The following is a 12,200-nucleotide window of genomic DNA, read 5'->3' as shown; positions in this document are numbered from 1 at the left end:
TTTTCTTTTCTTTTCTTTTCTTTTCTTTTCTTTTCTTTTCTTTTCTTTTCTTTTTTTCAGAGAGAGAGGGGCAGAGATAGAGAGGGGGAGAGAGAGAAGTGGGGCTCACCTGAAGTGGGGCACAAGCTCACCCAATGCAGGGCTCAAGCTCACCTAACGTGGTGCTCAAGCTTGCCCGATGGGGGACTCGAACTCACAAACCATGAGATCGTGACCTGAGCTGAAGTCAGATGTTTAACCCACTGAAGGCGCCCCTCAAGTATTTTATTAAATGCATTGAAGCTTGTAACAGTTAAGCCGACTTGAGTGAAAGATCACGGGACTTATATTTTTGTTTTTCAACAGTACTATGATGAAATTATTAGTGCTTTTTGTGTTCTACTTCTTTCTCTGTCTCTTTTTAAAATTAGTTCCTAATATCAGTTAAGTCATAGCTTTACTTTTATATTGTCAAGGTAGATAATATTCATATTCCATTTTGTAACTAGAGTTATGTCCTCTGTGCTTGTCTATAGGTCAATTTTTAGACGTCAGAAAACAGTAAACATGTATCCTATTGTGACTATTTGGCTGTTGTTCATTGAAGAGTGAAGCAGCAGCTAGAATTCCATTTCCTTTGCTGTGATTCTGATGAGGTCCTTGTGCCATTTAGGGGAGAATATTCCTAATATCGTGGCCAAATGGCTTACTTTGTTCTTACATTTTATCAGTTGTGTAAAATCATGTCATGACATGTTAGCTTGAATCCTATTTAGACATGGACTTTCTTCTTCCCTTTTCCTGGAGTTTCAATAAGCTTTCTTTTCTCTTGTTGCCAAAATATACAGTCAGCATGTCCTTAAAATCATTCAGTTTGTTAGTCCAGTTTGTTCATTGTGTTGAATCCAGTTCCTATTCAGAGGCCTCTCTCTTGGGGCCTCAGTCCTTCTGCTCAATATCTTCTGGTTTCTCTGCGGTACAACTGTTATTCTGGGACTCTACTCCATTTCTGAGTCAAACAGAATCTTGTGTTTTCCTCCTTCATGGTTTACATCCTCATTTTGCTGGAGTACATGCTTCAGTATCTTCCTCAGAAATGATATGTGGGAGGTCAGTTTTTTGAGCTCTTCTCTACTAAACTTTGCTTTCACTTAATTGGTAATCTGGCTAAAATTCTCGTTTCAAAATAATTTTTCCTCAGAATTTTAAAATCAGTACTCCATTGTTTTCTAGCATTCACTGTTGCCAAAGAGAAGTCTAATATTTTTCCTTTATAAGTGTTCAGTTTTTACCTTTGGAAATATTTAGGGTTTTTCCTGAAGTTGCACAATGATGCATTTGGGTATGGACTTTTTATATTTTGATCTTTGTGTTGTCTACTTTACGGGATATTTCAACCTGTAGACTTGTGTCTTCTCCAGTTTGGAGACATTTACTTCTGGTTATCTGTTATTTACTTCTCACTTATTTATCTGGTTATTTCTTGTGTTTTCTCTGTTCTCACTGCATCTCCTGTTAGCTGGATGTTGTAGCTATATTTCCTCTATTTCTTCTCTTCTTTCCTCAAATTTTGTACCCCTTCATCTTTCTGTTCTCAATTCTGGGATACTTACTTTATCTTTCAAATCTTCTGCATTTTTAATTTTAGTGATCATTTCTGTAATTTCCAAAAGTTCTTTTTTGTTCTTGCACTATTTTTGTTTTTCATTGCATCTTGCTTTATAGATAGAATATTCTTCTTGGGTATGTCTGGAGCTACTCATTACTATTTTCTTCAAAATTCTCTTCTGTGTCCTGATTTATACTTTTATTCCAGCCCAGGTTGTTCTATTTTTATCATGCATGTATTTGTGTATTTGTTGCTGGTTTTCATCACACCCCTGGCAATCTTTGGTTGCTGGCGTGGATTCCTGGCTGTAGTGTGTGTAGGTCTGTTTCCCTAAAGGGGCTCTTCCTTCACAGGCAACTTGACAGCAGTAGATTTGTGAGAACAGCTAGTTCTTGAAGAGGGCTTCCTTTGGGTGTAAACATCCACACTAACAGCCCTGGTTTTCCTCGGGTTTATTCAGATCCTCTAGAGAAGTTTTCTAAGGCTTTCTTTTCCTTCCCTTTCACTCTGTGTCATTTTCACCATTCTCTGTGTTCAGACGTCTGTAGCAATCTTTCGTCTACTTATGGCTGATGCCCCATCCCAATCCTCCTCTTAGAGGCATGTATGCATTTCCCCCTTTCCTACCCTTTTAATAAGATTTTGGGAAGAAGAGAAACAGGAGGAAAGAAGAGGTGCCTAATGTGTGGTTTGAAAACAAAAAGCCCTTTAAAAATTAGTTTTCCCCAGTTTCAAAATGATCACTGTAGAAAATTGAGAAATATATATATGTATAAGCAATAATATAAAAAATGATCTGTTTTCTATCACCCAGAAATAACATTGTTAACATTTTTTTTTCAACACTTATTTATTTTTGGGACAGAGAGAGACAGAGCATGAACGGGGGAGGGGCAGAGAGAGAGGGAGACACAGAATCGGAAACAGGCTCCAGGCTCTGAGCCATCAGCCCAGAGCCCGACGCGGGGCTCGAACTCCCGGACCGCGAGATCGTGACCTGGCTGAAGTCGGACGCTTAACCGACTGCGCCACCCAGGCGCCCCCATTGTTAACATTTTTAAAACATGTCCTGGTTCCTTTTTTTTTTTTTCCCTATGCATAAATTTATCTGTTGCCTTTTTTTTTTTTTTTGTACAACAATGGGATCATGCCATATATGTTTTCTAATATGCGTCTGAAAATGAAACAATAGCTTTTGAATATCTTTCCATGTCACAACATATCTCTGATAACACAGAGCCCTGGTATTTACTGAAAGACATATCATCACTTATTGAACCAATCCCTTACTTGTAGACATTAGGTTCCTTCTCATTTTCACTATTATAGACAAGCATTTATAAACATTTTTGGCTACATCTGTACTCATGTCCTTGACCATTTACTGAGGATAAAGTCCCAGTCGTGGAATTAATTGCTGGTCAACCCATGTTCAGTCCCAGTGTGGGGCCCCCATTCAGGGCACCCTTTGAAATAGGCCCTCATTAGCTCCCTGGTTCCACACCTTCACCTCACTCCATTTCACCTGAGCTCCCCCAACAAGCATTATAGAGGGTGGGGGGTGGGTAAGAGCATAATTTTCAGAGTCAGAGTGACTGAGGTTGAATCCTAGCTTTCCCACTTACTAAATGTGTGACCTCCGGCTATTTTAATTAACCTCTCTGATCACTAGTTTCCTTTTCTATAAAATGGGGGAAATAATTCTACTTTTCTGATGTGATTGTTGTGAGGATAAAGCAAAATAAAAAATGCATGGAAAGCATTAGCACAGGCACTGGCAGGTTGAAAGTGTTCATAAATCCATAATGATGGGGTTAGACCCAGCTCTGTCCCTAAGCCCATGTAAATCTTCCTGCAAGGCCACATTGGAGATGCACCCACCCCTCTGTGAAACTTTCCTGACCAGGACTTATAGAGCACTTGTGGGCTGGACCTGCTTTTGATGTTCAGAACACATCATCTGTTGCATTCTTCTGTGTGTGAGCATGGACAGAGGCGATGTCCCCCCTCCCCATCCCACACTGCCCTCCCTCCCCATCATGACTAATTTATGACTTCTCATGAGTGTGGTTGGGGAATAGAAGCAATAATGAAGAGGAGTTTGTGACTCAGTTCTTTAGACTGTTCTCAGGATTGTTCTTTAGAACTTGCTTAGAGCCCTTTGGTCTCTGGCTCTGGCTGTTGGATGCAACCTGCCCCCCAGGACACCTGAACCCCAGTGTAGTCAGTGGGAAGCAGAAGCAAGGAACTCTGCTGAAGAGGGGAAAGCAGGTGCTTTGCTAAGGCTGAGTCTCCCCAGGGAATTGGCGGGGGGGGGGGGGGGGGGGGGGGGGGGGTAGAGGCAGAGCTCAGTATGTGGCCACAGGACCTTTGTGCAGCCTGCCAGCTGCCTCACTCACCCTCATTACTTTGCACTGCACCATAAGATGCTTTTGTGGCCAGCAGGGCTTTCCTCCCAAGCATCATCCAATCCACAAAGGTCCCATTCATGCCCCACGGATGCCTCCCTAGTTGCCAGGGGAGATTGAGAAGCTCAGTTGTCAGAACTGCAGATGGAAGGGCTTGCCGTGGGATAGCTTCCAGGAGAGGGCCCTGATGAAGAGAAGGCGATTCATGGAGTGGAGTTCGCTGCTCACCCCTCTCCCCTGTCTGGGTGTCTTTCAGGAGTCATGGCTGGTTTCAACATGGGGGGTGACCTCAGGGAGCCCGCTGCCAGCATCCCCCTGGGCTCCATAGCAGCTGTTGGCATCTCGTAAGTAAGTTCCCCTCATGGCAATCAGCTGGAGAGAGGGAGAGAAAACCCCAGGCAAAAGAGGGGATTGCCCCTTTTGTTCTGCGAGTGCCCCAACTGTGGCCAATCTATTTCATATTCCAGTTCTCCTTTTAACACTCAGCGGGCTGGAAAATTCACGTCTGGTGGGTTCAGACGCTTGCCCTTTCATACCCCCTGCCTGGGAATGCGGGAGGAGGAGGAATCCTTTCTTTCCTTTCTCCTCAGCCTCCTGCCCCTCCTCCTCCCCCACTTCCATTTTGAACTTGGGGATTTTTTTAACCATTGGTTTTCCAGGATCGTTGGGAGGAATTTAAAGGTGAAGAGTTTTGCAATCAGACATGTTGGGATTTCTATCCCAGCTCTGCTGCTGGGGGGCTGTGTGATTCTGAGCATTTTACTTGGTTCTCTGAGCCTCTGTTTCCTTTCTTGGAAAGTAGAGATAATGAGAATATGTGTGCCCCAGAGACTGTGGAGCAGATACTGTGTGTAAAGACACATAGCAGGCTCTCCTTACCAACCCCGCCCCCCCAACCGTCCTCACCCGGCCTGCCCTGCACCTCTCCGAGGCTGTCAGGCTCCCTGGGTTTTAATTCACACTGTGCCGCCCACAGGAGCAAACTGAGTAGCCTCAGGTCTGCTTCTGACCTTCTAGAAGCTTCTGTTTTATTCTCAGTACTACAGAAAGAAGCTTCTCTGCCTTCACTGGGTAGACGTGACAATGTCTTGAGAAGTTATTTCAACCAAGCCCGTATTATTTCAACCATGATATTGTTAAAATATTCACAAATGCTGACTGTGCTCTTAGCTTATTATAGTGGCACCATCACTTCAGTCTATTTTGTGCTCAATATGGCTGTGCGTGGGGAAGAGAATGGAGACAACAGAGCATACATGGGGTGTTGGGAAGGAAAGAGAAGAAAGAACCCTGCCTCATTTGCAGGTCATAGCTGGGAGGCCCCTGGAGAAACCTTTGGCCCATCCTCTCACTGCCCAGATGGGAATGAGGCTGCGGGGATCATGTGACTTTTTCAAGGTCGCAGGGTGCCTGGGGGCAGAGCCAGGTCACTGCTGCCCTTTTCACACTTGGCTCGGCTCTCTATCATCTGGGATCCAAGGAACAGCAGGACCGAGAAGCCTGAAAGATCATGTACTTGTTCTTCAGGGGTACGAAGCGGGGTTGGGGGGCTGCCCGTCAACCCTGCCTGAGTCCCGGCAACCTAGAGGTCAGTGGGGCCTCTCGCTCCCCACTCCCAATACACTTTGTGTGTTTTTCTTCTTTGATGTCAGAGACAAAACAATGATACACTTTTTTGGCAAGAGATGCTAGAGGAGAAAGAGTACTGAAAGCCCCCTCAGACAAGCGAGGGAGGCTTTATGGCTGGCCTTTCTCTTTCCTTCTGAGACAAGTCCCCACGGGACCCAGGGGCTGAGTGGGGTGGGTTGGGATGGGGTTGGCCGAAGTCAGGGATGTAGCTCTGCTCCACTCTTGGGGTTTTTTGCAGGTGGTTTCTGTACATCGTATTTGTCTTCCTGCTGGGCGCTGTCTGCACCCGAGAGGCCCTTCGCTATGACTTCCTGATAGCGGAAAAGGTGGGTGAGTCCAGCAGTGCTGAAGGGCTCAGTCTGCTGGTTCGTTCATTTGCTCCCATAACAAATGGCTACCTCCCTCTTGCAGCCCTGCCTAGGAATCCAGAGAGTCTTGGGCCCAGGGCTGAAGTAGCAGGGGAAGAAGGGCAAAAATATGGAAAAGGTAGAGGTTTTTCTTATAGATCCCTAGAAACAGATAACAGCCCCTGGAAAGGCACTTACATGCAGGTGACTAAACAATAGAACACAACCATCTCTTCATGTCAGAAATCAGGACAGAAACAAAGGATACCATCAGCAAAAATCCTTTGTGCAACCAGTCCTTCATTTTTGCCAAAAGCCTCACCTCCTCCCATGAGCAGAAAGTGCTGCTCTAAGGAAGCCGGTAAAAGGAGGAGGCTGATGGACAGAAAAGAGGCAGCTAAGTGGATGGAGTCCAGAACACCAGGGTGAGGCCCGCCTTGCCCTCTGAGGACCTTGACTCTGTGTTCTCTCCCAGGGGTGGGCTGGGGTCGATCTGGCCGTAATATCTTTGTTTCAAGAGCTGTACACGCCGCCTGCCAGAAGGTTAGCAAATTCCTCACGTTCCACAGCTGCCCTTTACAGGATAGAGGTCGTGTGACAGTCAAGGACACTCATTTGGCGTCTCTAGAGCCTAGGAGAATAAGATTCCCATATGCTTTTCTGGAAATCCCCAAAAACTCCTACCTTCCCTTAAGTTCCTAGAGGATGAGCGGACCCCGAGATTCCTGTTAGTTATCAGAGAAATGTAGTAGGCTAGGAAAGTTTTCTTAGTTAACTTCTGAGTGTTTCTGCTCCTATTTTGGGAGAAAGTACCATTTTCTCCTGGTGTGAGGCTCGGCAAAAGCTACTTTGCTGGTCTTCATGGAGGGCCACTGGCCACTCCTTGGGGCAGCCCGGGGCAGAAAACTCTGAACTTTCTCTTCTGAGCTACTTTTGGGCTTGGTTTCCTCATTAGCACATGTTTCTTTTTAAGATACGTAGGCCACGATGTAAAGATGACTTATGTTTTCAGGGGTCTTGACTTGACTATGAAAGCAGGTTTTACAAGAGGGGAGCTGCTCAGGTAATGAGAGGACTGTCACCCCACTTCCAGGGACCAAGGTCTTAAACCCCCAGAGAGAGGTTTGCTCTCAGGGAAGGAATCTACAGCCCTCATGTTTAACTGTATGCATGCTTCCATCTTGAATTTCACCTCCAAGGGGCCTTTTCTCTAATTGTGGAATGAAAAGCTTGGCTGCATCAGAGGAATTAAAGGCCTCCGGGAACAGCTGATCCTTTGACCTGGGGAATCTGCCTGCTGCTGTCTGCAACTTGCCAGTGGCTAGCTAGCTGGCTAGCTCCGCCTGCCTCTAAAGCTGGTTTCTTTCTAGTAGATTCCCTCACAGAGGTCCTTTCAACCATTTGAGGCTCTTATCTGGATGGAACACAGCAAATTAGCCCCTGGTCTGGGGCTCCTCTCTCTCCCTCCTTCCCCTCCTTTGCAGAAAGAACTAAAAACAGGTATGTGGGATGGGAGGCAGCCTGTATCCAAGGAAGGCTACAATGAGAAAGTAAAAACATCTCCATGGACAGCACGGGAAAGCCTTTGTGGGTGGAAATCCCACTGTTAATAATAGACACATGAACTGGGGAAGCTTGCTTGGAATGCCACCTGTCCCAGACATTGAACAGGTAGGCAAGCATTTAGCCAGCCGGGGGCACCTGCTAAACCGCGCTTGGCAACGATCTGTGGGAATGACATTGTGCACACATCACGATGAGAGGTGGAGAGTTCATTTTTTGGAGAGGAATAGACTGTGTCTTAGAATAGACAGTTGTAAAACCTAAAAGAAAGGAAAGATACTGTTCTTGGTGCTCAGCAGCCAACAGGGGCTGGCACAGCAAGTAGGTCAACAGGGGCAGAACCCACCAGGGCAACTCTAAAGTGGCGGCACTCTGGTGTGCTGCTGCTCCCCAAAGCCTGCCCCCTACAAAGGGGATCACACAGGACTTCCCCCCCCCCCCCCCCCCCGAAGCCTTGAACCTTGGCTTTCCTCCTTTTGGCTTTCGGTGTTCCTCCTTGGGACTGACTCAGCTGCAGTAGCAGGCACATACTCAGGCAGTGAGCTGGGCCGCAAACAACTTTATTAGCACTGCCTGGAGAATGGAAGGGTATAAGTGTACAGTGTCCCACGTGGTTACTTGACCCAGCTCACCACCCTCACCTGGTTTTAGTAAACTGTTCATCCGGTTTCGTGTCTTAGCTATGGCCTGGGTTCTGAGCCAGCCCGTCTCTGAGCTCTCCTGGCCCCCGCGGAAGCAAATCCTCCTCCATCTGGTCTGTGTGTCCTGAGGGTCTCCCCTTCGGGCACAGACCAGGGCAGGCCTCCAGGCTGCTCCCCTCGGTGCTGGTTCCCTCAAAGCTCCTCAGGGCACGTCTCTGTCTTTCTGTCGGGTGCTTTCTGCCAGAACACTTACCTTCAATGGCTGCTGGCCGCCCCGGCCTTCTTTCTGCAGCTGGTCAGTTCATCTGTTTCTTTTTGGGTTTCCTGCAGCTTCTCAGATCTATTTCTAATTATTTGGCTTCCCAGCCTACAGTTTCTCTAAGAAGTTTCTTTTTCGTTTTATATCCATGCCCCACCGAAACTTTTCCCTGGCTTTTGGGTGTTAGTCTCTGTAGTGTTACACTTTCTAAAAAACCTTTAGTACGTTGTGGTGGCTCTGAGGTAATCTATGTAAAGCACAATACTTGGTACATAGTAGGTGCTTATTAAATTTGGACTCCTCTGAGAGCCAAAGCATAAGAGACTGTTGAGAACTGAGAGCAAACTGAGGGTTGATGGGGGGTGGGAGGGAGGAGAGGGTGGGTGATGGGTATTGAGGAGGGCACCTTTTGGGATGAGCACTGGGTGTTGTATGGAAACCAATTTGACAATAAATTTCATATATAAATTAAAAAAATTAAAAAAAAATAAATTTGGACTCCTCTGTACACTACTTATGGGGATAACCTTATAGATGGGGCATATTTTTTCCCCCTACAAATCCAGCATATTTAGCAGGATAGGAAAAAAAAAAAAAAGTCAGTCCTAATATCAATCCCAATATTATTCAGTTATAGAAAAGGAGTTGTATAAAGATCAGTTATTAGTAGGGGTAAAACTGAACAGATTAAATAATTGTTACAGAATAAACTTGTATACAGTTCAGGAAAAAAAATGTTTATTAACATCCAAAAGACCAAGTACTTTAGGAAGCCTGGAGCTTGCTATCTAGCAAAATAAGAACAAACTAAGTAGGAAAAGTACCCCCAAAGCATCTTTGTTAAAAATGAGGTATCCATAGATTTGGCAGTCATGGTTTCATGTATTCAAGAGGGACCTTGAGTGCCCACGGTACAGGCTGTGCTTGGCAAGATGGGGTGGGGCAGGGCCCTCGGCTGGTGAAGGAGCCTGGCCAGCTGTTGAGTATCCACCATCCAGCCCATCCTGGCTGCCCTCTGCTCCCCATCACGGACACAGAACTGCCTCTCAGGAAGTGAAGCCATCTTTATTTCCTGATGGAAAATGGCTATGAAGCGAGAGAGAAAACTTGACTGAAAGTTGAGTTGTTGGTCATTTTGTGGTGTAGGGTCCGTATTAGAAAACTCATGTCTGATGTGAGAGAAAACTAGGGGACTGTGAGGCAATTTGGGATTATAAAGGGTTTCAGGATATACTCCTGAGTAACATCAAGGGCACATAGGAATTGGATGAGGCAGAATGAGCACCCTGCAAATGACTTTGAATCCAATCCTTCAGGAGAAGGGAGCAGCCGGTGGATAGGTGGGATTTCTTAGTGAAGCTCCAATGGGAGTTGGGATATAATATGAAAAGCAGAGAGATGGAATTATGATTTTTATCAGTAGTTACTGAGGAAAGAAATTAGGGTAGTTCCCACCTCAGATAATATGTTGGAAAGACAGAATTTTTTGTGATGGCTCAAACAGGTGTATGACAGAGGGGTGATTTTTTTCCCCCCATAAAGAACTGTTGACACACATCTGCTCAAATAAATGCTCACTTCCATCTCCACTGGCACAGTTAGCAAGTCTGTAGTTCTGTATGAATAGAGACAGTGATTAAATTCTCCAAGGTCTGGGAGCAAAGCTGTGTGGTTTCCTGCTATGCCTCAAAAGTCTTACCCTGTGCCCAGCACTGTGCCAGATACATAACCTGTCCTCAGTGAATGCTTCCAAGGATGGATGGATGGCAGATAGAGGGGACAAAATAGGATGCACATGGGAGAGAGAAATAGAATGGAGTTTTTATAATTCATCCAGACATGAGACATTTCATTTTTCAGCAAAATTGACAGAATAATCAGAATAATAGGTTTTTTTGTTGTTTTAAATATTTATTTATTTTTGAGAGAGAGAGAGAGAGAGAGAGAGAGAGAGAGAGAGAGAGAGAGAGCAAACCGGGGAGAAGCAGAGAGAGAGGGGGACAGAGGATCCAAAGTGGGCTCCATACTGACAGCAGAGAGCCTGATGCGGGGCTCAAACTCCGGAACTGTGAGATCATGAGCCGAAGTCAGACGCTTAACCAACTGGGCCACCTAGGCACCCCAATAAAAATTTTATATAAAAGGATTATCAAGTGAACAGACCATTGTAAACACAATTGATACACTGGACATAACAAGTCACTATACCTGGACAGTCCCCTCTCCTACCCCTAGCCCAAAGGTCCTGCAGGAATCCCAGGGAGTGTTTGTGGGAAGGCTGGCCAAAGATGGGCATCCTGGTGCCAGAGACTCCAGCTCCTGGGTCAGCCCCACACTAGGAGGAAGCCAGATTAGGGAATCTCATTTCCAATCTGAGTAAATGGACAGGCTTTCAATAAAAAAAAAATTTTTTTAACATAAATATATATAATCTTTTGGATAAGAAGCAATACAGTTTCTGCAAGGAGATACCATGCCTATGTCTCCTGGAGAATTCTCTGAAAGGACAGCGTGGTGGGTACAATGCACCTTGCCCAGTGGTTTTCCACCCTGGCTGTGCATTAGAATCACCTGGAGGGTTTCGGAAACATCAAGGATGTCTGTGCCCCACCCTACACTCATAAAGCAAAACTTCTGCAGTGATTCTTAGGTATAGCCAGATCAGAGAACTACTAATTAGATTTTCTATAAAGCTTTTGATAAAATTTCATCATGGAGTTTATGTATTTTTAAAACCAGCAAATACAGGATGCATTTGGTCAAGAAGACAGAAACAAAGGTTAGAGGTGAAGGATTGCATCTCAGAATGGATCAGAGATTGATAATGGAGCCAGTTTATCTGCCAGTTTTGTGAGGCATCCAGGGCACGAGTCACAGCGAAGTCGTGAAGCTTCATGAATTCCATGGGTGTGTGCTGAGCCTGTTTGCCAGACTGTTAGGTGTGGTGGGGCAGGGGCAGGGGCAAGATGCATGAGACACAGGAGCTTATGTTGCACTGCAAGATAAGCCATGAGTGTAATGGACTACAACCCAGGGTGGAAATTACAAATGCTGTCAGAATATACAAATAGAGTGATGGGAGGGGTGCCTGGGTGCCTCAGTTGGTTAAGCATCTGACTTGGTTTTGGCTCAGGTCATGATCTTGCGGTTTTGTGAGTTCAAGTCCCACGTTGGGCTCTGCACTGACAGCATGGAGCCTGCTTGGGATTCTCTCTTTCCTACTCTCTCTGCCCTTCGCCCAGTCCCTCTGTCTTTCTGTCTCTCTGTCTCTCTAAAAATAAATAAACTTAAAAAAAAGGGGTAAACATTAGATGATATTAATTTCTTCTAGTTATAAAATGATAAGAAGAGCGGGGGTAGATTAGACATAGACACCTGTGATAATGAAGAAAATAGACATGAGAGATTCTGGGGATAAGATGAGGTAACACATTTAGGGAAAAGTAATCCACACTGAAATGAAGTTCAAGTTAGGCTCTGCAGTGGACCTGAGTTATGTTCATCAGGCCCCTGGCATCCCTGACCATTTGGGGGTTATTCCACCTATATCTGATCTTGGAGGGAGTGATGAGCCCCACTTAGTATTAATAGTACAGAAGCCCGAAGGACAAGATGCTCTCTTGCCTGCCCCTTTGTGGCCTAAGTAGGGCATGTGACCTAGCTTAGACCCATCAGATGCTCCAAGTGTAATAAATGGGACAACAGTGAAGGGATAGTGGGAATTCATCTGCAGGGAAACAGGGTGCTGGTAGCATCCTGGTCAAA

General features: G+C 45.5%; 1 protein-coding gene across 1 annotated transcript in view; it reads left to right on the top strand.

Annotated features, from left to right (window-relative positions):
• SLC12A8 (solute carrier family 12 member 8) overlaps positions 1-12,200 on the top strand; it is a 143,587-nt gene that overhangs the window by 97,273 nt on the left and 34,114 nt on the right. Inside the window, exons 7-8 of the mRNA XM_040484777.1 lie at positions 4,253-4,340; positions 5,864-5,951. Coding sequence (XP_040340711.1) covers positions 4,253-4,340; positions 5,864-5,951 — 176 coding nt within the window. The remainder of the gene's footprint in view (positions 1-4,252; positions 4,341-5,863; positions 5,952-12,200) is intronic.

The sequence above is a fragment of the Herpailurus yagouaroundi genome, unplaced genomic scaffold (assembly GCF_014898765.1).
Source record: "Herpailurus yagouaroundi ecotype Mexico unplaced genomic scaffold, PumYag 162, whole genome shotgun sequence".
NCBI classification, from domain to species: domain Eukaryota; kingdom Metazoa; phylum Chordata; class Mammalia; order Carnivora; family Felidae; genus Herpailurus; species Herpailurus yagouaroundi.
The sequence above is the reverse complement of the archived record's forward strand: the minus strand, read 5'-3'. Positions and strand labels throughout refer to the sequence as shown.